The sequence below is a fragment of the Danio rerio genome, chromosome 20 (assembly GCF_049306965.1).
Source record: "Danio rerio strain Tuebingen ecotype United States chromosome 20, GRCz12tu, whole genome shotgun sequence".
In the NCBI taxonomy this organism is placed as follows: domain Eukaryota; kingdom Metazoa; phylum Chordata; class Actinopteri; order Cypriniformes; family Danionidae; genus Danio; species Danio rerio.
In genome coordinates, this window is record NC_133195.1 from 7297662 (window position 1) to 7324560 (window position 26899).

The 26899-nt window shown below is 38.0% G+C and overlaps 3 protein-coding genes across 4 annotated transcripts in view; 1 reads left to right on the forward strand and 2 right to left on the reverse strand.

The window, feature by feature from the left end:
- Nucleotides 1–26899, forward strand: part of dsg2.2 (desmoglein 2, tandem duplicate 2) — a 713230-nt gene that overhangs the window by 476044 nt on the left and 210287 nt on the right. The gene's annotated exons all lie outside the window — the stretch shown is intronic.
- usp24 (ubiquitin specific peptidase 24) overlaps nucleotides 1–26899 on the reverse strand; it is a 746345-nt gene that overhangs the window by 303505 nt on the left and 415941 nt on the right. The window lies entirely within an intron of this gene.
- dhcr24 (24-dehydrocholesterol reductase) overlaps nucleotides 8606–26899 on the reverse strand; it is a 62111-nt gene continuing 43817 nt past the window's right edge. The window contains exons 5-10 of one of the 2 annotated variants that reach the window (XM_073932412.1): nucleotides 22554–22672; nucleotides 22209–22472; nucleotides 19896–20039; nucleotides 17886–18083; nucleotides 9375–9553; nucleotides 8606–8919 (exon numbers count right to left, since the gene is read on the reverse strand). In XM_073932412.1, the coding sequence (XP_073788513.1) occupies nucleotides 8766–8919; nucleotides 9375–9553; nucleotides 17886–18083; nucleotides 19896–20039; nucleotides 22209–22472; nucleotides 22554–22672 (1058 nt within the window). In that variant the 3' untranslated portion in view covers nucleotides 8606–8765. 2 annotated transcript variants of the gene reach the window in all.

Below are 26899 nucleotides of genomic sequence, written 5' to 3' on the forward strand. Positions count from 1 at the left end.
TCTGTGTTTCCTGATATCAGCAGAACACACTCAGCTCAAAACAGACATCTCCAGTTTACATCTGCTATTTTACTGAAGTTGAAGAATGGGAGAAGTGATTCTTACAGTCTGGGTACTTGGATCAGGTTCATCTCACTTTGAATTTCAAAACCTAACAAACTTCATCCCGTGAATACTCGTGCTTTACTGTATGATAAACTATGATTAGCTAAAACAGTTTGACCACCTGCCTAATATATTGGTGGTCCCTAAATAGTATCCTGTTGTATCTGGCACCAGGTTCTGTAGTTTGTGAGGTGGATTTACTGTGGATTGGTCCAAAATAGAAGCTCGTCTGGATTGAGGAACTTGAAGGCCAGGGACCTCAACCTAATCACCTCAAGCTACCTGATGCCCCATTCACACGGGGCTTCAGCGTCAATGCTTGACAGAGGGCGTGTCTTAAGTTGGGGCTGACGCAATCTTCATAGCAGCGTCAGCCAATAAAATTAGTCAGCAATAGGCCACTGTCTGAGCTGACGTATTTGCATACAGCGATCTGATTGGCTAATGCTTCCCAACTTTTGCAGCGAGCAATGTCACTAAAGCGGCACCGATGGATCCACAATGCAGTTCGGTAATGCCTGATTTTACCTATTCAAAGTGAATGGGAAGCGTTGAAGCTGACGCCCTGTGTGAATGAGACGTAATAACTGTCCTCAGTTGTTTTTGGAAAATATAAACAGATGTTTTAATAGAGTGTTAACATATGCTTCTCTATAATCAACACCCTTTTTGAGATTTTTTGACACGTTACTTAATTGTTTTATGTTCAGTCTACTTAAATTTGTAAAAACAATTAAAGATCTTCATCGATTTGTGTTGGGACAACATGAAGCAATTTTTTATTGTGTGAAACGACCACAAATCCAGTGTTAACTTGCACGGGTATATTAGCAACCAAGTTAAAATAAAACGACACATTCCAGGTTCGTAGCCAGCCTGGTGAAAAGAGTGGTTCTTTTTTTGCATTTTGGACCTTTTTGCAGTTATACACCTCAGTTTCTATTTTACTATAAGATTTAAATACTGCATTTTAGTGAATTATTATTATTATTTAGCTGGATTAGCTAATCAGATGTCATCATAACCACATTTTTGATGTACTAAAAATATTTCCTAAAAAATGCAATAAAAAAAATTAAAACAAATTTTTAAAATACAAATTTATTACATCATATATCATTAGGAAAAAATAGCAATCTGTTAAAGTTTTAAATAAAAAAAATGTAGCCTACAGCCTACTATATTTTATTAGACAAAAAATAAACTGGCCAGCACATTCAACTGTCCTCAGTCAAAATTTGGCCATTTCAGTCAAAAGTTATAATTTAAACATGATATTATTATTAATAATAACAATAATAAAACAATAATAATGAGTTCTTCAAAAAAAATTTTTGTCTCTTTGGTAAAAAATAAAGTACATTTGAAAATTCCTGGATATTAACAATAGCCACAATATATTCAAATTAATGTAATATGGTCCGCTTCTGGTGATTCACACCTTTTTATTGCAAATTTTTATTACTGAAATAAGGTCCAAGATTTAGAATAATAGTTACTTGTACCATGTTTTCTCTGTTAAAAAACAATACAGTAGTAAAAGAAGACTTCTCTTGCATCAGATTATAGCCCCACCAAAGCAACAGCCGTCAGAGGATTCCGTTTGGGCATTTTCGATGGATTATTTTTATTTATTTATGATGGCCGAGCAGTCAAAATAGGACAAACGAGCTCATGTATGGGATAAATTCTGGACTATTATCAGTGAGGGGTGGATCTTCCGAACCCCCCTGTCTACAGGCCTGAAAAGTGAGAACACGTGTTTTATGCTTATAGTAAACATGCTTTTAATAAAATTTTGGCTGTAAAAGCGCACCTACAGGTGTTTGAGGTGCAGGTCAGATTTACTCCAGTTCATCATTTATTGTGTTTATATTAAGTTTGTCTAAAAAATGATGAGACCCGTCCAGTTTTATCTAGAATGCAAACCAGATCACCTTCTGAAGTGGTTTCAGCGATTGGGTGGCTACAAATCAGCACAGGCTCATTAGGAAAATGGCCTCGGGAATACATTATTGGGAACTGAGAAACGTGTGCTTGCGGGGGTAACATGTGGCTGCATTTTGAGTGTAAACGAATGCTAAGCGGCGGTGTAGATCTTAACTCAAGATATTTCCAGAAACTAGATAAAAAAAGATTCCCAAAAAGCTGTGTAACGTTGGGGTACACACGGCCAAGTCTCTTCAGTGAGGGTGTGTCAGTAGGCTTTTCTCACTTACACACGCGAAAGACGTTGACGTAAAATGGCAAAAATGTCCACAGCGCCCACAGCGTTTACGAGAAACGGCACGTATGAGAAAATGTGCCCCAGTAAAGCTCGGTCACACTGGGCTTTTCCTCCCATAGACTTCCATTCTTACGCACACGAATGCGTCAGACCGGAAACACAGGGTAATGCGTCAAGTTTCGCAGGTTGCTGCGGTGCAAAGTTCAAGCTTGGTGAACTCGGAATTGCATCACTTGACTGTTACACTAGAGATTGTGTGTGTGAAATTCTGTTGTGCGGAGCTGCGAAAAGAGGCGGGATTAAACAAGATTATTAGACATTAAAAAAGCGAGAGATTGCTCCATGTTTTAAATTTATGTCCAGAGAGGTCTTGTTTTGATTCTCGATCGGTCTCACGCAGTCAAGTGATGCGATTTCGCAGGTTAGAAATCAACAAGCTTGTACTTTGCACCGCATCGACCTGCGTTTCCGGTCTGACGAATTGGCGTGCGTATGAATGGAAGTCTATAGCTGCGTCCCAAATGGCACACTATACACTATGCACTCATGCACTATGTACTTATGCACTTACACACTCAACAGGATAGTATGGGTATGTAGTGTCGTCCCAAATAGCACACTTATGTTTTTTTACCAAGGGGAAATTCAAACCATTTCCCTGATGATGTTTGACGGTTGCCAAATCAGTGAAATAAACGACCGAATTATCAAATAATACCTGCCGTGAGTATTACCGCATTCACCATCGGGAGGCGCTATAATCACTCTTGTAGGAGAATTTTGCTTTCACCATCCAAAATAAATAAAGTTATCCAACATGTGCGCCCGATAGCTGCGCCCCTTCCGCTACGTAGGCAAACCTGCGGTCATTGAGTGCGTGAAGTGTCCATCATTACACACACTTCATTCTACCGGCTGAATGAGTGCATCATCCGGGTAATTAAAGTGCACTTATTATTTTTAGAGTTTTCAGTGTGAACGCTCTACTTACACTATTCTTACTACAAAATGGTGTAGAACAGTGCATAAGTTTGCGATTTGGCATGCAGCTGAAGTCTATAGCTGCGTCCCAAATGGCACACTATACACTATGCACTATGTACTACTGCACTTACACACTCAACAGCATAGTATATGTATGTAGTGTCGTCCCAAATGGCACACTAATGGTTTTTTACTAAGCGGAAATTCAAACCGTTTCCCTGATGACGTTTGACTGTTGACAAATCAGTGAAATAAACGACCGAATTATCAAATAATACCTGCCTTGATTATTACCGCATTCACCATCGGGAGGCGCTATGAATTTTGCTTTCACCATCCAAAATAAATAAAGTTATCCAACATGTGAGTCCGATAGCTCCGCCCCTTCCACTACGTAAGAAAACCTGCGGTCGTTGAGTGTGTGAAGTGTCCATCATTATACACTTCATTCTACAGGCTGAATGTGTGCATCATCCGGGTAATTAAATTGCACTTATTATTTTTAGAGTTTTCAGTGTGAACGCACTACTTACGTAAGTAAAATAGTGCATATGCGATTTGGGATGCAGCTTATGGGAAGAAAAGTCATGTGTGACCGCAGCATAACGCATTTGAGACTGTATAGATTATGTACACGGCGGCCTCTAAAGGATTTGTGAAAATTATAAATGAAACAAAACTGCAAGTAGTAGTCCCCAGTACAAATTTCTCAGTTTTCGAAAATGAATCAATCCATGTGTCCAAGCTAAGTTTTTGATTAGTAATGAGCATTAAGTCTGAACTTAATTTGGACAACTTAAAAGGCAATATTTCCTAAGCAACCCTTTTTTTTCCCCTTCTTTCTTTTTTTTTTTTTTGTATCTCAGCCAAATACTGTGCTAACACACCATTAATAAATAGAAAGATTATTATATTTCAGATGGTGTGTACATAAAATTAAACTTTAGGACTGGTTTTAGTGTCCAGGGTCACATTTTATTGCAATGACATCATACTCCATACTTATCAAGTGTCATTGCAATGAAATGTTTATTCGAGGTTTCTGCAAGTTAAATTTAAGACTATTTAAGAAATTTTCAAGACCATAATAAATCAAATTTATACTCCTAAAGGACTAAACACTAAGGATTTTTTCAAATACCCCAGAGGTAAAATATTTGAGATATTTCTTAGCAAAATATTTTAAATATTGGGTAAAACAAGCAAATCTACTTGAATCCATACACGTTTTTTTTCCCCCAACATAAACATTCTTAAAAAAAAATGTTTTAAAAGTTAAAAAAAAAAAAACTTTAATAAACTATATACTCACAACAATCTGTCCAGCTCGGTGTCCACAGCAGTAAATACATGGGGTACTTTTTTAAACAAAAGTTATTCTAAGGAAAATAATTAAGTCATTATGGTTAACAGGAGTTAAAAATGACCTTTTTAAATCAAAGATTTTAAGTTATATTGAGATGGATTGATGCTAATTGTAAGGGCCTTGGCCAGACTGCGTAGCAATACATGAACAAAGGAAAATTAAGACTTGTTGAAAAATGATGTATGACCTACAACACAGTACTTCAGTAAATTTAAAACCTTTTAAGGCCTAAAATTTAGATGTTAAGATTTAAAATATTTTAAGATCTTACAGACACCCTGTTAATGTATTGATACATATACCTCCAGTTTCAGAGACAAGTATTAAGGCTATCCCTACACTGAATTATAGTATTATCTGCTTAACTTAAAAAACAAATACAGGGCCATAGAATGGTTTCAATATACACACCAGCTATGTAAAGTTTTCTACGTGTTTTTACAAACAAATCAAGGCATAATTCGGTCACTAGAGGGAGACATTGATGGAAATTCAGGGAGTCCAAAAAATTGACAGTAATACTCACAAAAAAGCTTGTATTTAAACAAAAAAAAAAAAAAAAAGAAAAAAAAGAGGAAAATGCTTTATCTTTAAAAGCCTTCTACATTATTTATGTAGATTTGGATGTCTTATAATAGATATTAATGAAGATTTGTAAGGAAGATTGGTTGGGCATATTAATAATGTAGCTTGAAAGAGAAAAATGAGGCACAGATGTCAATTATTACAGCACAGAGTTGACTGCTGAACAAGGTATTATCATAATGTCCCGTATCATGTTACAGAGAGAGCCATTAATGTTCACTTTGGCCAAATGGATGATTGTTGTCTATAAGCTCCATAAATCCACTCTCACCCATTAAGCGCTGCCATCAAAACCAGAAAACATGCCAAAAGATCAATTATTAGAGTCCACTGAACCTTTTGATGATGAGCAAAGCCAGATTCACTATTATTGACAGTAGAAGAGTTTAAATATTGATTTTAATGGGCATGTTGGGAAGTATAAAAGGGCTGAAACATGTTCAGAAGGGCAAACATATCTTAATTTTTTTATAGGAGTAAAATATAACACTATTTCCTGTACAAATGACATAAGTTTGCACAAATATGCAAAAAATAGTATGTTACGAGTCAAAAAACAAAACATAAACATGATACATTCACAATTTGCACTATAGGCTTATTGAAGAGTTTTAAGAAACTCTTAAATGATCATTTTCAACAGCTTAGACATGTCAGATATTGATAAGACATCTAGTGAAAAATAGTCAACATTCACAAAGTAGGAAAATAGATTGGATCTCAAATACACTTTAAAAACAGCATCCTTAAAAGCTCATTAGTCTGAGCATACCTATATATATATATATATATATATATATATATATATATATATATATATATATATATATATATATATATATATATATATAGTCTGTCTGTCTGTCTGTCTGTCTGTCTGTCTATCTATCTATCTATCTATCTATCTATCTATCTATCTATCTATCTATCTATCTATCTATCTATCTATCTATCTATCTATCTATCTATCTATCTATATATCTATCCATACTAAAGTTCTGTCTGGTTCTTGAATGTGATTGGTTGATAGCTGTGCGATATTCTTCCTGTAACAGCACTTGACCAGTCTCTTCACACTTCACCCTTGTGTATTACCAAAGTCCCTTTAAGGCAAATCATTTCACTCAGCGTCCATCTTTGAAACTCTTCTTGCTCCAACAATATAACATATTATAACATCAAAAACTGTCTGTAACTCTAAATCAATGAGAGCCCCAAGCTTGTTTCTTTGCAACGTGATGGTAACATCTGGTGGTAATGGTAGACAAAAGCCCCTTTCACACATACAAACCTTTCCGAAAAATTACCGGCAATTTTTAAATGCAGCTACTTTATCTGCCAACTTAAAGATAATTAATTCTTGTGCGGCACGGTACTGATTGATCCACGGACCGGTACCAGTCCGCGGCCCGGGGATTGGGGACCACTGATTTAAAACAGAATGCCCGAGCATACTGCGCGAGAGTTGCTTCAAAGATGGCTGCTGAGTGAAATGACTTGCCATAAAGAGACTTTGTTATAACTCCGCCCACATACAGCAACAAGCAGAGGACACTCTACAGTTTGACAGATATTGCTGCTGTTGGACATCCTGATGTACTTTTGAGGCTTGTTTTTTTAAGGCTTTTTTAGTCAAGAATATTTAAAATATTTATAATTTTGGAGAGAAAGCGCATCGGTGGCCATTAGTCTGTCATTGAGCAGACCAAAGACGTTGTCCATTCACAAGATGGCAACAGAGACCGCATAATAAGCCCTTACCAGCTAAAACAGCATAATTTCTAACTAAAGCTGATCAAATCATTATTAAACTGGTAAGTGATATTCTAAGTCGATCTCTATCTTTTGTATGCCGTAGTGCTGTATTCATACCATATAATTGTAGTGTATTGAGTGTAAAATGTGACTCGCATATCAGGAATGTGTTCTGTTATGGCAGAAAGAAAGAAGAAATGCCTGCATGTGTTTAGCATTTTTCCTTATCGCAAGCACAACAGCAATCTGGTAGTGATTGCGCTGCTTTTATCAGGGGTAATTTGTTGTGATATCCGATTGCAACAGAGAAATACTGTAGACTGTAATAGACTGTAATACTGTAAAGAGATAACTCTGTAGACTGATGGCATTTCATGTCACGTTCAGCCTTATAATCCTAAAATGTGAGCAAAACCTGTTTAGTCATCACTTTAGACATTATGCTAGAGAATCATTCAAACATTAGCTCTAAAATGACGTTGAAGTAGTGACAGCTTCTGCTGTTCTGACGTCAGCTGCAGATGTGAATGAATGGTGGAAGTAGTTCCTCATACTACATGTTTATATATATATGTTTTTATATATATATATATATATATATATATATATATATATATATATATATATATATATATATATATATATATATATATATATACACACACACAGTTGAAGTGAGAATTATTAGCCCCCCTGTATTATTAGTGCCCCTGTTTATTTTTTTCCCCAATTTCTGTTTAATAGAGGGAAGATTGTTTCAGCACATTTCTAAGCATAATAGTTTTAAAAACTTATTTCTAATAACAGATTTATTTTGTCTTTGTCATGATGACAGTAGATACTATTTTACTTGATATTTTTCAAGACACTTCTATACAGCTTAAAGTGACATTTAAAGGCTGAACTAGGTTAATTAGGTTAACTAGGCAGGTTAGGGTAATTTGGCAAGTTATTGTATGATGATGGTTTGTTCTGTAGACTATCGAAAAAAAAACAAATTAGCTTAAAGGGGCTAATAATTTTGTTTTTTTAAAAATTAATAACTACTTTTATTCTAGCCGAAATAAAACAAATAGGACTTTCTCCAGAAGAAAAAATATTATCAGACATACTGTAAAAATGTCATTGCTATGTTAAACATAATTTGGGAAAAATTTTAAAAAAGAAAATAAAAATCAAAAGGGTGCTAATAATTCTGACTTCAACTGTGTGTGTGTGTGTGTGTGTGTGTGTGTGTATATATATACATACATATATACATACATACATACATATATATATATATATATATATATATATATATATATATATATATATATATATATATATATATATATATATATATATATAAATAAACATATTATATATATATATATATATATATATATATATATATATATATATATATATATATACATATATATATATATATATATATATATATATATATATATATATATATATATATATATATATATATATATATATATATATATATATATATATATTCAAAATCCTTTAAGCAATATTTATTGTTTATATGAATAGTGTTTAAACCGTAAAAAATAAAAAGGGCCCAAAAATAAAGGAATAAAAATTATTTTTATAAAATATTGTCACATTTGCTGGTGCTCCATTGTGAATAAGAGTATCTATGTTTTAAGTGTGTCTGACCCCAATGTTGTCAGCAATATATCATATGTTTTGTTTATTGTTTTGGCCATGTCTCAGGTTCATTTGGATTCAATGTCTTGCAGACTTGCAGATTTTGTCAAAGACTTCAGGGAATGCATCTTTACAGCCGAGCTCCTCTCTGAGTTTGTGATACAAAGTGCCGTCAAACATCTCCCAGAATTCCTTGCGTTCCATGTATACATCAGCATACAACATCTGGAATCTACAAAAGGAGGTGTTGTGTTATTGCTGTGAAGGAAATACTAGAATATTGTATACTTCTAAAGAATTTAAAACAAATTAACTGGATTTTAAAAGCTGGTTGTTAAGTATTACAGCAGTGTTTTTCGTAACAGTAATTAAAATGAAGGGTTATTACAAATCTGACAAAAATAAATAAATAAATAAATAAAAAGTCAGTTTGGTACAATTTTAATACAACGAGAAAATAAAAATGACCAAACAAGTGATTAATGATTAAATTGTGACTCTGTCGTTAAATAAATTCAGATATAATCATGGTTTTCTTAAACTCAGCTAATTAAAATAACTGTTCATTTCAGCTGGAACTGGTATATTTAGGTATATCTGTGTAATTCCAGTGAAATAAAATGCATGTAAATGTATGGTGTTTTTAACATTGTTCATCTAACCAAATGGAAAAGAGTGAAAACTGACCCGTGAACGTCTCTGACAAACTTCTCCAGCTGCCGTGTGGATGATGTGGCCTCAAAGTGTTTGACCTTAGGTTCTCCATATGCTCCGATATCAACATACAGTTCATCTTCATCTCCTTTAGGATGCACCATTCCTGGCTGGTTGGGCAAAAGGAATGGACACAGCCACAGAGGATACACCTACAACACACACAAACCAAACCCTAAAGCAACGCACAACCAGCTCATGCTATGAAATACCATCAGTCACTTTTTTTCAGTAACCCTTTACACATTTTTTTTTTGCCAAATGTAGTATTAGTATCAGTTAAAATATCTAGCAAAATGTAACAATGATACACATTTATACAACAGTTTTTTTGTGATATTCTGCCAGTATCAAAACTCTTCCAGCCTTTTTACCGGTGTGCATCACTCTACCCACAGCAAGAGCCAAGCAAATGACTAAACTCCACATTTAATTGAAAAATACTGTATCTGTAGAAACACCCAACGCATAACATAGGCAAGAATGTAGTTGTTTAGAAACTGCAAAAAAGCACAGCACATGAGCCGCTATTTCACTACTATGGAGTAGGGATGTAACGGTATCAGAATTTCACGGTACAGTAATACCTCGGTATGAATGTCACGGTACGGTATTTATTGAATCATTTACAGGAAAAAAACAAAACTTATGAAAATACTCCAAAAAAAGTGCCAAAAGTGTCAATGACATACAAATTAGCCATCTATCTGTAAGCTTTGAAACAGGAACTTCAATTTTAATAACAAAAAAATATTAAACCATGTAAAAAAAATAAAGTTTCAATTTAGTATTGTTGAAAACTCATCACATTCAACATTTAATCACTCACTCACTTAGATAGAGATGGGTTTAAAGGAAAATTATCATATAAATATAATCTGGTAAAAGCTGGTATCTCTGGGTTTTCACAATGTCCCCTGCAACAGAAAAAACCCTCTCATTTGGGACTGAGGTTTCTGGGACAAGAGAGATATGACTTGGCCCAGGTTGACAGCAGTGGGTAACGTTGTGCATTGTCTTTCCCCCACTTGAGAGGACAAACCATGAGTAAGATAGCGGTCTCATGATGTCTGCATCAATCTGAACAGTGTGCTGACAACACCGCTATTTAGTACGCGCGCGACAACACCGCTATTCAGTACGCGCGCGACAACACAGCTGATAAGAACTCGCGCGACAACACAGCTGATAAGAACTCGCGCGACAACACAGCTGATAAGAACTCGCGCAACAACACCGCTATTCAGTACGCGCGCGACAACACAGCTGATAAGAACTCGCGCGACAACACCGCTATTCAGTACGCGCGCGACAACACAGCTGATAAGAACTTGCGCGACAACACAGCTGATAAGAACCCGCGCGACAACACAGCTGATAAGAACTCGCGCGACAACACAGCTGATAAGAACTCGCGCGACAACACCGCTATTCAGTACGCGCGCGACAACACAGCTGATAAGAACTCGCGCGACAACACAGCTGATAAGAACCCGCGCGACAACACAGCTGATAAGAACTCGCGCGACAACACAGCTGATAAGAACTCGCGCGACAACACCGCTATTCAGTACGCGCGCGACAACACAGCTGATAAAAACTCGCGCGACAACACAGCTGATAAGAACCCGCGCGACAACACAGCTGATAAGAACTCGCGCGACAACACAGCTGATAAGAACTCGCGCGACAACACCGCTATTCAGTACGCGCGCGACAACACAGCTGATAAGAACTCGCGCGACAACACCGCTATTCAGTACGCGCGCGACAACACCGCTGATAAGAACTCGCGCGACAACACCGCTATTCAGTACGCGCGCGGCGACAACACCCGCTTTAGAGTTTTCCAGCTCTTTTTCATCCCCGCTTCTAGCAGCACACTCCATTTCCGCATTACTGGATCTGTAGCGACAACAGACCGCAAGGGATGATGGTCAAGCATGGGCTGATGGGAATTGTAGTTTTCGCTACCTCCCGTTCGCTTCATTCGCCTGAGCAAATTTTCTCAGAAGACCTATAGTTTTACCGAGTCATGCGACTTCGGTAATATCGAAAAAAAATAATATTGCGGTATGACGGTATTTACAATACCGTTACATCCCTACTATGGAGAAATGCTGTAAAACTCCATCTTTATCTCTCTCTCACTTTGGACTTTTGACCCGCTGGCCTGTTTGTGAGGTAACTTTTCCTCTCCTCTTGGCTGTTAAAGCGATACTTTTGGATCCAGACACGAGTGTGCCTGAGGTGTGAGTTTTCTCCAGTGTCTATTATGGATTACCTGTAATAACCGCGTTATATGCACATACAGACTGTAACTGCGGCTGTTCTTCCCGCCATCGGTGAACAGTGCTTTCATTTCTAAAGCCGTTCACAGGCCTTTCTGTTGAGCAGGTGGAGACAGTAACCAATTACAGGGGTGTAAGACCTCGTCTGTCAGCACTCAAAAAGCAAGCAGGATTATAATATTTACATGAGTTTATTTGCTATAAATGCTCATGCTGTCTTCTGTGCATGTGTTGGAGTTTTGTTTGACACATTCAAGAAAGAGTGTTTTCTTTGAGCAGCAGGATAAAGGAAGGGTGCAGTTCATATATCTTACTGCTGTATTAAAGAACAAATTTGTATTACAAATAATATATAAATATATTTATATATATTTTGATAAAAAAAATGATTGTGTGGTGAAGGAAAAATCTAATTATGAATGGAAAGCATCGTCAATGCACTGAGATATCGAATTGAACCAAATCGATGGCATGATAATCGGAACCGAACCAAACCGTGAGACCAGTGTAGATTCACACCCCTACTCGGTACAATTATAGACCTTTTTCTTGGCAGCTGCATGGAGGGCGTCATAGTGGCCAGCGTCTTCCGGTAGAATGTTTAGAATTTCGTTTACAGTGTTTACAACCGGTAATTTGCGATCCGAAAATGAGTTTCAATATCGTTTTGAGTGGATTACGGAGTGATTTTGTGACACAACTTTGAAAGGAGCGTGTTAAAGCTGTTTTAATCAGTCAGATCTGTGATTCAAGCGCGAGCCCCAAATAAATTTTGCTTAATTGCGTGCCCCAAATAAAAGACATTTAAAATAAACAAAACAATATGATGTCTTTTGACTGCTTTCTTTAATAACTATATTACACAACACTTGTACTTTTACTTTCAGTACTTGCGTAGTTAATTTTGAAATAAACTACTTGCAATACTCAAGTACAGAAAATGTTGAATACTTTATTACTTCCACTTAAGTATGGTGCTTAAGGAGCACTTCAACTTCTACTCAAGTCACTTTTTTATAGAGCACTTGTATTTTTACTTAAGTCTGGCTCTCTAGTACTTTATACTTCTCTGAGCAGGATAAAGATAAGCAGGTTATTTACATTGTATTATTAATCCACAGCAAAAACCTTTGATATACACTCATCGGCCACTTTATTAGGTACACCTGTCCAACTGATTGTTACCGCAAATTTCTAAACAGCCAATCACATGATAGCAACTCAATTAATTTAGGCAGGGTCAAGACGATCTGCTGCAGTTCAAACCGAGCATCAGAATGGGGAAGACAGATGATTTAAGGGACTTTGAACGTGGCATGGTTGTTGGTGCCAGACGGGCTGGTCGGAGTATTTCAGAAACTGTGGATCTACTGGGATTTTCCAGCAAAACTACCTCTAGGATTTACAGAGAATGGTCAGAAAAAGAGAAAATATCCAGTGAGAGGCAGTTCTGTGGGGGGCAAATGCCTTGTTGATGCTAAAGGAGGTCAAAGGAGAATGGCCAGACTGGTTCGAGCTGATAGGAAGGCAACAGTAACTCAAATAATCACTCGTTACAACCGAGGTATGCAGAAGAGCATCCCTGAATGCACAACATGTCCAACCTTGAGGCAGATAGGCTACAGCAGCAGAAAACCACACCAGGTGCCACTCCTGTCAGGCAAGAACAGGAAACGGAGGCTACAATAGACACAAGCTCATAACTGGACAATTGAGCATTGGAAAAACATTGCCTGCTCTGATGAGTCTCGATTTCTGCTGCGACACTCACATGGTAGGGTCAGAATTTGTCGTCAACCACATGAAAGCATGGATCCATCCTGCCTTGTATCAACGGTTCAGGCTGCTGCTGGTGGTGTAATGGTGTGGGGGATATTTTTTTTGGCACACTTTGGGCCCATTAGAACCAATTAAGCATCAAGCCTGCTTGAGTATTGTTGTTGAACATGTCCATTCCTTTTTGACCACAGTGTACTTATCTCTGACGGCTACTTCCAGCAGGATAACGTGCCATGTCATAAAGCGCGAATCATCACAGATTAGTTTCTTGAACAGGACAATGAGTTCACTCTACTCAAATGGCCTCCACAGTCACAAGATCTCAATCCAATAAAGCATGGGATGTAGTGGAACGGGAGATTCAAATCAGCTAACAAATCGGCAGCAACTGCAAGATGCCATCATGGAGCAAAATCTCTGAGGAATAGTTCCACTACCTTGTTGAATCTTCCACAAAGGATTAAGGCAGTTCTGAAGTCAAAAGCGGGTTCAACCCACTACTAGTAAGGTGTATTTAATAAAGTGGCCAGTGAGTTTATATTATAATGCCTGATTTACTTAGTATCTTTATATTGTTTTTTTTTTTTTACATGTTTATGTCAATAAATGACGTTTGATTTAAATTGCAGTAATACTTCATTAAAATGTTTTGTTACAGTTGACGTTACATTGTTCTGCCACTAGGTGTGACTTGTTACAGTAACTTCAAAAATGTGATTGTTAAAGAGTATTATTTATTGTTTGTTGCTGTTGATGTTATCAAATTAAACCCAAGATGTTTAAAATTAATTCTCTCTGCTAACTTTCATTCCTATTTTGACATTTTCTTTTCATAAAACTCATTTAGTGTCTTTGAACCAAATGCAGTGGTTGAATTGTACAAATTAGTTGTGATTTGGCAGATATTGAGCCGGTTGGTTTTGCAGACTGCAGGAGAATTGGCTTTTGGAGTCATGGGTTCCCTCAAGAATTTCTAATGGGTTTTTAGAAAAGCAGCTTTCGATTTCAGAGCAAAATAAAGGTCTGTGGTGAACATTACTGGAATAGACTTTCATATAAATGAATTTTTGATGCCTGCTTTCAATTGAAATAGACATTACTTTCCATGCTGAATATATTTGTGTACACTTAATGTCCCCTTTATTAGATACACATTGCTATCACCAGTTTGGACAGCCTTTTTATCTTCAGGACTACTATAATTTTGTGGCATTAATTCAACAACATTGCTCAGAGATTTTGGTCCATATTGAAATGTTAGCATCGCTAGTTGCTATAAACTTGTTATCCGGACATCCATGATAAGAAACTCCCATTCAGCAGTCTATTAGAGTGAGATCTGGTGATTGGAGGTCATTTGAGTACTTCAAGTTTTTGTGCTATGCCAAATTCTGATCCTATCATACAAATCTTGCACTGGATGAGGCAAGTTTTTCAGTATTGTCTAATTTTTGTAACAGGAGTGTCACTGGTGTGCTCTTCTTCCGCTGCTGTAGCTCATCTGCTTCAAGGTTTGATGTGTTGTGTGTTCAGAGATTCTAATCTACAGAGTTGTATCCAGTAATCATTTGCAACACTCTGCCTTGTTGGAAATAAATTCGTGCTTCAGCGAATCTGTACTTCAACATATGTTTGACTGCAGTTTGATCAGTGTTTCTTAACAATGTTCCACCAGGACCACCAACACTGCATGTTTTGAATGTCACCTTTATCTGTCACACCCATTACAGGTCTTTCAGTCTCTGCTAATGAGCTGATGATCTGAATCAGGTGTGTTTGGTTAAAGAGACATGGAAAATGTGCAGAGCTGGTGGTCCTCCTGGAACATGGTTGAGAAACACTGTTCTAGATCATAGGTATAAAGCTAAATTCCTGGATGGCTGCTGTTCTGCACAGTTTTGCTCCAACCCTAATCAAACAGCTGATCCAACTAATCAAGATGTTAGCTCATGACTACTAGTAGAGACTATTAAGCAGGTTGAGTTGGAGCTGGTTGGAGCTATACTATGCTGAACTAGCAGGTCTGCCTTGCCTTCGGAAAGCATGCGCAGTCATGAATAATTAAGAAGCAGGCTCTTCTCATAGGATAAGAAAACTCTGCCATGAGTAATAATGAGAAACCGATGAGTCATCTTTGCACTTGCAGTTTTGTGCAGCGTCACTGTTTTTGATCCGACCCAAAAATCATTTTAAACCCGGAAGATGAAATTAGCTGACAAAAGCTCAAAAATATCCAGTTTTCCCCACAATTAAAGCTAACGGGTGCTAACATTGTCTTAACTGATGCTCAACACACAAATCTGTTAAAGTCTCAAAATAAATAAAGTACTAGAGGGTTTCTTGAACCTTTAAATCACCTATCTGATGCTTTCAGAACTCCAGCAGATCCTCGTGACCACGTCTTCACGTCTAAATGCATTGAGTTGCTGTCATGTGATTGGCTGTTTAGATGTTTAGCATTATTAAGTAGTTAAACAGGTGTACCTAATAAAGTGAGTGTACATTTGAGTGCGAGGCTGTTTCTCAATATGCGTTCTTCAGCGCTCTTGCGTGTTCTTGTGTAACGTCATCATCAGCTGCCAAAGTTCAGTTCCAATACTCAAGACCGCTAGAACAGAGGACGCGTGAAACTTCCCGGATGTGTTCTTGATATCGAGAACGCAACTATGCAAACTTGAGCACCAATCTCACTCTAGAAGTCCGAGAAGTCATTGCGACTGGAGGTGGGAAGCGCTGCATTTTATTTAGATTTATTATTAAAGGGCCATGTAACCCCCTCGTTTCAGCAGGGTGTTTTCACACCTCTACTTTGGAAAAAGTCAGAAAAGTGGGCGTGTCCAGCTCTGTTTAGGGAGGAGTGTCGGAGAAAGAAAAGAGGCATGGTGTGGGAGTGTCTATTTGGGCGCGCTGAATTTCAGAGTCAAAACACACACACACACACAGGGGAGAAAGGGACTGTGTTTACATGGACATCTGTAGTCGAATTATTTGCCAAATTATTAAATGGTGGACTTTAACTGCAGTTTGGCTCTTTCATTCAGGGAATTCACTCATGTCCCTCGCGACAAACGAGATATTTGATTCGAGGAACTGCTGTAAGCATGTATTTTTCATACAATGTTTGATACCGCACGGCGAATGAGAGAAAAAAAACCCTCAGCATTTCCTGGAAACTTAGATGCACACGACAGGTAGCGTCAGAAAGCCGCGTGTGTTATTCCGGTCACAAAATGTGGTGAAAATCCTACAAGGGGGTAAAGTTTGGTTGTAGTGCTAACATGTTTACACTCGGTGCAATAGTTTTTTCGATACGAACAAACTGAATAAACAAAGAGCACTGGTCGCTCACTTACCAAATCTGTAGAGACAGGACAATCACCAGCAACTAGAGCCGCGTCTTTATTAAGAGGAGACTACAAGCGAATCTGGATCTCAGTGTTTGCAGATGAGAACAGCTCTCAGGTAAACAATAATCCTCCTTAGACACGTAAGTTATTGTTGTCGAGCGTCACGTACACTGTTAATCCACACGTAACTCCAGCTGAGCTCTCACAGAGAGAAAATGAAAACAAAACTTCACTGCAGCAAACTATAAAAGCAACACTTCACGCTTGTTTTGCCAACACAACGTGGCGTGTCTGTCGTCTAAGCACTATGACAGTAATGAATATTAATGAAGTTGCACAATAGAGCGTGCTGATTGGTTTGAACCAAACCTTACTCATGCATTAATGCAACACACTGTAAGATGTAATAAGACACCCTCTGGCACAGACGTCCAGTCTGCATGCTGGAATACAACGCTATTATCTCATAGCCGTGACGCAGCTTCAAATATTCGTTTCAAACTGGAAGTACAAATTTGCTTGAAATAACGCAAAAACAACCAATTTACACTTTTTAGTGAAATATAGGTGTCCTAATAGTGTTTTTAGCAGTGTGGGACACATAAACGACTGTCAAGAGCTCAAAATATGTGTTTTGGTGTTTCGTGACCCTTTGAAGTTCAGAGATATGACTTATTTACCTCAGGAGTTTCCCTAAATGAAACAGTGAAAGTAAACATTACCATGGACATCTTAATAAGGAATAAACACAGTCAGGGTGTTTGTTTGCTGAAATTCGCATTAAGATCTGTTTTTATTTATATTGTGCAATGTATATTTGTAATGTTTTATGCAGAGTATATATTTCGAAAAGGGGTAAAACAATAAATCGTAAGAATGCTGTAATGTTTAAATAATTTTTCTTTAAAAAAACGCATATAGGTCATGTGACCAGTGGTAAGATTGCAGTATCTCATTTCTCAGAGGACGCATTCTCTGTTCTCGTTGTCTCCAGAGTTCGTTCTTTAAGACCGGCAAGACTGGTCTCAACAAGAACGCAGAAAACAGCCCATGTCTGGTTTACTTACATGAATGTCCTCATGGAAACGCTGGATGGCAGCCTTGATGTCCTTCATGGGGACCAGCATGTCCTGCACCACATGGTGCTGCTCGTACAGTTTGCGGATGGTCTCTCCCTGAGTAAGCTTTAGCAGAGAGATCTTTGGAGGAACCATCCAGCCAAACACATACCGGAACAACGGGTTATTCCCAAATGGAATAATGTCCTGAAAAACAGACACCAAGTAATGGAAGAAACAAATAAATTGCATACATATATGATAGATGAAGTAACGGTAAACAAGATAAGATGACAACAGAGAGGAAATGGGTTGCGTGATCAATATGTTGAGTTATTACAGTAAGTGCTGTATGCGCACACCATTGTTTATGACCAGAAAAGTTGTGTTTGGAAGTCAAAGACACTCCTGGTCTTGTCCATCTCTGCTTTAGCTGCATAATTTATTGAGTAATGTCAAACTAGCGCTGCCAATCAACAGTCAACGCACGCTTCCTGAAGCTAATGGAAGGTTTTAGTGGATATAATGCATCAAAACTGTGTGTGAGTATGTTGGGGAGGGAGAGAGAAGGATTAAGAGAGAGATAAATACTTGATTAAGATGAAAGAGGGGTAGTGGTCATCTCTTTAACTATGCATTACGGGACTAGTGAAATATCTAAAGCTAATGGAATCCATAGAGAAAGTTTGTGTCTCAAGTGTTTGTGTTTTAAATAGAATAACGTGTCTGTGCCAATAGCCTAGTGGTAATTGCGTCGACACATGGCACTATGGTGTTCACAAAGACCAGAGTTCAATTCCCAGCTCGATGTCCTATCCTGATCCATACCATCTCTGCTCCACACATTTTCCGGACTATAATATCCCCTGTTCTATAACATTGAAGGTGAAAACCCCTAAAATAATAATAATAATAATAATAATAATAATAATAATAATAATACAAATTTAACCCTTAAAGACCTAGAGGTATTTTGTGGGCACCTAATGGGCCTCAAGCCTCAAGTGTCATATATTATTTTAAACAGGAGAACCTGAAGCTTCAATCTGTATCAATTAAAGGTCTAGTCTAAAATATTTTTTGGTCCAAAAACATATGAACAGACAGAAAATATATCCAGAATTTTAAGAAAAACGGTTTTTAAAAAAGTGGCATTTTCTAGTTATTACAAACAAAACCTTTTGAAGTTTGTTTTTTTTCTTTAGAAATAAACGCTTTGATGTTTTATACTTCCAAAATAAATTTTGTCTACATCCACCTTTTCCTGAGCAAGTTATAGCAATTTATTTAAATGTTATTCTAAGGCGTTTTTCAGTGGGAAAATAACTAGTGCATTTATTTACTGACAATGTATTTGCCCAAAAGTTCTGGGAAATAACTAAACAGAAAGATTGTTACAAAATAACGGAACACTTAAACAAGTTTGACATTTTCCAAATAATATATTTTCTGTTACCATAAACAACACCACTTATAATGAACAAATAAAGAATAAGAAAATAATAAATAATGCGTCAAAGTTCAAATAAACATGGTGCAAATCTTCAGTAAAAATTAGATATAAATATTTACTATACAATAAATAGTTACATAACTAAACTAGATTTAATATGGACCATCCTTAGGTTTTATGTGCAAGCATGGATATGGTGTTGACCCTGCTGCTTCTCAACTTTTGCGGTGACGCGGTCATCATGGCAAAGATAAAATAAATCTGCTATTAGAAATGAGTTATTAAAACTAATATGTTTAGAAATGTGTTGAAAAAATATTCTCAGGTTTTCCGTTAAACAGAAATTAAGGAAAAAAAAAAAAAAAAAAAAAAACGGGGGTGCTAATGATTCAATGATTAATGCTAACCATTACACTTGTAATGGTACCAAGACCTCTAATATGTCAAAAGATCAAGGGAAATTTGATTCCTCGTGCCATGACCCCTTTAAAACCAGAATGTACAAATAGGAAAAGCAGATCATTTAGTAATTGTGTTGCTGAGTGCAGTTTTCCGGAGTAATTTACTTGTAACTCCCAGAAGATGCTGCGGGTGTGTCTGTGGTAATAGTGGCGGAGAGGAATGTACTCCACTGCAACGCGGTTCTGCTTCAGGAAACTCTCCACATGCCGAAAGAACCACGGCTTGTAATAATAACCTATACAGTTAGTCTGACAACCAGAGAGAAGGACAAACAGAAAAAAATAAATAAACAATACGATTACACAATGACATTTCATCATATATGGTTTTAAAATAAACATGCTTCGTTTACTATATTTATTATGAACTGGACTTTGGTTGCAATGTGCTAGCATTTTAACATGTCGCTAGGATGTTTTGCACAGTGCTAACAAGTTTATAGCATGTTTAAAAATGTTTAATTCATTTGTTCATTCGGCTTAGTCCCTTTATTAATCAGGGGTCGCCACAGCGGAATGAACCGCCAACTTATCCAGCATATGTTTTACACAGCAGATGCTCTTCCAGCTGCAACCCATAACTGGGAAACACCCATACACACTCATTCACACACATACACTACAAACAATTTAGCTTACCCAATTCACCTATACCACATGTCTTGGGAGTTGTAGGGGTAACCAGAGCACCCTGAGGAAACCCACGCAAACACGGAGAGAACATGCAAACTCCACACAGCCAGGGCTCGAACCAGCAACCTTCTTGCTGTGAGGCGACAGCGCTACCCACTGCACCACTGTGATGTCGCAAAATAGTTTTATCATATTTTATTACATTTCTAGCATGTTTCCTCATCTTGTATTGTATGTTTTAACATGTCACTAGAACGATATAGCTTATAACTACACGTTTCAGCACACTGTTAAAAAACTGCTGACCCCAAAAAACATTTTAAATAACATTTACATTTTATTTTACAGTAAATAAATCTCGAATTTTCACTTCATTAGGTCGTTAGGGTGCTGGTAGCTGTTTGAATGGTATCTTGGTTTATAAAGTGTTGCCAAGTGATAACAAGTTCACGTTTTTGCTAGCAAGTTTCTACCATGTAAATAGCATGCTGCAAACATGTTTGACACATTGCTAGCATGTTTTAAAGCACTGAAAGCATGTTTTAGCTCATTAACATGTCATTATCTTATTTGCTAACATTTAACACACACTGCTAGCCAGTTTCATCATTTACATTGCATGCTTTTGCATTACTAGGATATTTTAGCACATTGCTAGCATGACTGAACACACTGCAAGCATTGTTTCTGCATGTTTTTTTTTACATATTAGAAGCATATTTGATGCTAACATACTTTTTATAAAATGGAATAGAGCAATTCCATGCAAATGTCAAGCTTGCCATGAAAAAATTAAGATTTCGCCAAAAAAAGCGAAACCGTTTCTTTGTTTTTTGTGTAGGCTTGTATTTACAGTGCTTTAAAAATACTAAAAAAATGTCTCTGTCAATGATTTCACACAATTATATTTGATTTACCAAAGTCACACAAGTGGCCATTTCACATCCATCGCATCCATAACAGATAGATGTCACATGCATAACGAAGTTTTTTCATCATAAAAGCAAAAATGTCAAATCAAATAAAATCAGTCTTGTTTGTTTTATAGTGAGCCAACTCTTATCCTTTTGATTAGCATCTTTTCTTTTGGGTTGTTTAGTTTATTTCACAGGATTTCTACAAAGTATGGCGACGCAGTGGCGCAGTAGGTAGTGCTGTCGCCTCACAGCAAGAAGGTCGCTGGTTCGAGCCTCGGCTCGGTCAGTTGGCGTTTCTGTGTGGAGCTTGCATGTTCTCCCTGTGTTTGCGTGGGTTTCCTACGAGTGCTCCAGTTTCCCCCACAGTCCAAAGAGATGCGGTACAGGTGAATTGGGTAGGCTAAAATTGTCCGTAGTGTACGAGTTTGAATGAGTGTGTATGGATGTTTCCCAAAAATGGATTGCTGCTGGAAGGGCATCCGCTGCGTAAAAACATGCGTAAAAACAGCGGATCGGTTCATTCCGCTGTAGCGACCCCTAATTAATAAAGTGACTAAGCCGACACGAAAATGAATAAATTAATTTCTACAAAGTAGGTTGCATACTGTAAACTTGCAGACTTTTTTGTAACATCCATGACCACAACTCTGTGGGTAGTTGATTAGAATATAAAGAGATGTTTCAAAATAACGTAAAAATATACTTCCTCTGTCAATTTATGTTTTGAGTTTTTACTACAAACGTAACATCCATAACACTGGAATTGCTAAACTGTAAATGTGGGCTTTGCTAATGAACTAGCAAGACAGCCATAGGAAAAATACCAAAAAAATGAAATGAGATCACTTTGTAAAATTCTCATTATCACCTTGTCAGGCTCTGCATGATCCGTCATGACGCCGGTCATAATCACAGCCTCGTCCCGAGAGTACTGAAGTCCCTCAACAAACTGGTTCTCCTTATTGGCAGATTCCTCAGCAAACTTTTTGCAAATTGCATCCAAGCCGCGAACAGGTTCATAGTGCAGCTTCACCCATTTCTGAGCTGGAATTATCCGGATCTCTGCCGCAACCAGAAACCCCAGAGTCCCGCAGGACCAGGGAACGGCATAAAACAGGTCAGAGTTTTCTTTCTGCGAGCAAGAGTTTTGATTTCAAAAATATTAATATGTCTTTGTGATATGGTTTAATTTAATGTGCAATAATGAACTCACCTCAGTGCAGCGGACCAGACTGCCGTCAGCCAACACCAGCTCAAAGGCCACACAGATGTGCTGAAACAGGCCGTAGATGTGAGATGAAGACTCAATGCCTGTTCCCATCACCAGCCCGCCTGAACACAACATGAGACAGTTTCACGTTTTAGATGGGGATGACCTCTGTCAAAAACTGAATGCATAATATAAGTTGAATGCAATTTTCATATTGTATACTTTAACGTTTGAAGGTCTGGATCCTGTGACATAATGTATTTGTAAAAAGTCTGTAATACTCAATTTGTATATGATAAAAAGTGCATCATTATTACTTCTAACGTTCTAATATTCTGATTTGATCTACTATTCGGATGACACTTAGCATTTTTCCTACCAAAAGGTCATCAGTGCAATATTTTACAATATGACAAAAATCTCATATCACGATATAAGTCATCTCGTATCCTGATAGTAATATACTGTATATGTATCACAATATAATACCTATTCTGTTATAAGCATTGATAATGCAATTAAAATATAGTCAGTTAAATAGACTTGAGTATTTATTGATTTGTTCAAGCTTAAAATGAGATAAAAGGTTGTTTAAGGTTCATCAAGAGCAGCAGGCGAGCACAGAAACTCCATTGAAAAATGTTACGTTTGATGTTTTCTTTGTCTATTTTTTTTTCACCCTTCTCTCTGTTTGCTCAGCCCTTAGTTTTCTTATTGGTTTACCATTCTGTCCATCATCATTATGACGTTTTCGATTTATTATCTCAGTTTACTGTGGTAATTCGAGTTTGCTTGTTGAACTTCGTTGGCTTTAAGTAACATAATGTGATGGTTGTGTGATTCTAAACTAAGCTTTGACCGTCTTATCAGGTTTGTTTTAGTTTAGATTGATGCTTTGTTAGATTAGTTTGTGTAACGAAGTGGCTGACACAGAGGGATCTATTTGCAGTATTTTTATTAAACACAGTTTAATAACAAATAGCACACAGATGTAATGCGTGTGCGAACTCACATCAAACACAGTAGTATATGGTTGTAGGGCTGGCAGCAGGTAAACACAGGATGAGTATGCAGGCATGGGTCAGAGGCAGACGGCTAATATCAAAGTCGGTATGCAGGCTAGAGTTCAAGGCAGGCGGCAAGGATCAGAGTCGGTATTCAGGCTGAGGTATAAGGCAGGCAGCAGGCAAGACAAGGTCGGAATCAAAGCAAGGTAAGCAACGGGAAAGCAGGCAAGGATGAGAAACACTCAGTAGTGTTAGCCGGGGCAGAACAAGACTTTGCCATGGGCTGGAGTGTGTGTGCTGCTTATATGTGTGAGCATGGGTCATTAACTGAATGCGCTGCAGGTGTGCATGCTGTCAGTGCAAGTGGATGACGTAATGTTAGAAGTCCGGTGATGATGATCTCTGCTGGCCAGCGAGGGGAATGACTGGGACCGAGTCGGTGACAGTTTGAGTGTTTTGACACTTGTGTATTTTAAGTTTTGTAGTTTAATTAGTTTAGTTCAGGTGTCATGTACATGAAGACCTCGGCTTTTATTTGTATTTCTTTTTGACGCCTAGTTTAGACTTTAGATTTAAGGATTGTTTTGTTTTGTTGATTTCATTTATTTAGCTTCCACTCGTTGTTTTTGTTTAAATATAATTGTAAATGTTTATTTCTTTTTCCCATTTATTATTTTTACATATTGTTTTAACTATTGAGTAAAAAGCTTAAATAGGAGAATTGACTTGTGCCTCATCCTTGATCTGTTGCACACATTACACCTATCTCAGCTAAAGGTTACAGCATCCCACTTAAAAATCCTAAACACGTAACGAAATACTTAGGTATTTTCTTTTTCCATGACATTTTAAAGAAACGAAATTTAATGCAGTGCTTCTTGTCTGATCTGAGATCCACTTTAAAGGCCCGGATTGGCCAGTTGGGAGGACCGGGAGAGTTCCCGGTGAGCCGGTCTGTTTTTTTGGCCGTGAGGACCGGTGTTTCTAGCTGCTTGCACTCTCAGCAGTCACACTTTTTTTCATTTATTTATTTATTTGACCATAGCCTCACTCTTTTTATTCATTATTTTGCCGCAGCTCCGCTCTTCTTATTTATTGTCTCGCAGCCCGTGAGCAAAATGCAGCCTGCAGGGTAATGATGATGTAACTATCATTCCGGCCACACAAACGTAACAGTGCCATTGTGGTCCAGTGGTCAGCACGTTACGTTACGACATCGTTGATCCGTGTTCCATCCTCATCTAGGTAACCTTTTTTTACATTTTTTTGTGAAGTTTATTCATAAACTAATTTCGAGAGGATCACGTGCTTATGATTGACACGGCTGGCCCCGAGTCAGGCTAACGAATGAACCACCAATCAGGCTATTCTTAACCCAGTATAAACAACCAAACGCCCTACCTTTAGTCATCTTCGTTTTGAAGAATCCCCCCTTCCACCCCTTCTCCTCCTCTTTTATACAGGGCAGCACGGCGGCCCAGTGGCTAGCACTGCGGCCTCACAGCAAAAAATGCCTCAGACTCGGGTATCCACACAACCGGTCAGCATTTTCGTGCGGAGTTCATGTTCTCCCCGTGCTTGAGTGGGTTTTCCCCGGGTCCTCCGGTTTCCTCCCACACTCCCAAAAACATGAGACTAAGTAAATTGACTAAACCAAATTAGCACCAAATTCAATCCTGTCAGCAACACACCACCTTAGCAATCCTTAAGCCTGATTTATACTTCTGCGTCAGGTGACCGGCGTAACCCACGGCGCATGCAACGCGCGTGGCTGTGCATTTATACTTCTGCGCGCTGTCTCTGTCGGTCTGCATTAACACTTCCGAAACGCTAGTGGGCAGTGAGGTGCAAATGTTCCTCTGTGTCGAGTTTCTTCACTACTTTTTTGCTTTTCCTGAACACTTCCGGGATGTACAAGTGGCCTCAAACTTGCTCATTTTAAGGCAGGAACTGGCGGACGTGCAACAACTTTAACTATGAGGTAAACACAGAACAAAACTTTTCATCCGGAGCTCCTTCACAGGACACTAAAAATCGCTCGCGGCGTCGCACCATTCGCGCGGCTCTCGGTCCCGCCCAGACTCGTCAGCCCTACCAAGCCGACCAATCACAGAGCTTGCGCTACGCGTCGTTGCGACGTGTAGTTACATTTTTTGAGAGGTGCACGTCAGTGACCGCGATGGCCACGGCGAAGGGCTATGCGTCAGCGCCGTAGCATACGCCGGTGTTTGACGCAGAAGTATAAATCAGCCTTTACGCAGCAGGAGTGGGGGGGGGAGGGGGGGTAAGTCAGCTAAGTGTGAACTCTTGAACTTCATTTTAATTGTTAAGACATATAAGTTTTATTGTTAAGACACTGTGGAAAGATAAATTTCTATCAACTAATTCCAAATGAACAATAATCTACGTATAACTGAAAAGTTATATTCTTTGGTTTTTAATTATATAATTTCATTAACATCCCAGCTAGGAGGGACATTTAACCTTTATCTCTCTGACTACAGGCTAAGCCAGTGATGCAAATGCTTTAAACGACTCTGTCTTTGTCTTCGGGTGTTGCTTTTATGCTACAGAAACCCTATGTTGATTAACTTGTGTGGTCAGTAGCTGGGCCGTTTTTTAACACCTATGCCATGCTGACTCCAATACTGAATTTGCATGCTTTGTTTAGCCATATCCCCTCCTCCTAAGAACACAATATAGCCATGAAATCTTTGTCTTAATTCAGACTTGTGTGAGACTTGTGAGAGACTCGTGAAAGAACTTGCAGACTGCAGACCTCTAGTAGGCTCATGCAGACACATGGACATCTAATAAAAGACGCTGTTTGACTGCAGATTAACCAACACGTCTCAATAAAGGAATTCTGCTTGTTTCGAGTCTCCTGGACTGGGTTCTTCTCCTCTCTTTTTCACTCATTTATTTTTTTTACAACAACACAACTGTAAGGTTGTTGAACATTTGAAGTTCTAAAGCAGCTGTTTTCTTGAAAAAGACGTGAGTGTAATTAGAAATTGAATAGGAAGTGACCCTATTTTAATATAGTCGATCGTGAACTCAGGTGGACCGGTCAGTGGGCCGGTCTAATGCTTGAAACTCCAGGGCTGAAAAGGAGTCCCACTCCAGCCCTGCCACTTTAAAGTGTATCTCAATAAGGCAGCAAAGGTCATTTTGAAAGAAACCAGTAGAATGGGAAAACAGTTCATCAGAAACGCTTGAGCTGGCTTATTGAAAAATAAAAGTCCATGTGCATATACCTCATTGGATAAAATAAATCGTCATGTTATTAACATGCTAAATGTAATATTCAAAATGGGACTTATTTGTTCAATTTACAACTCT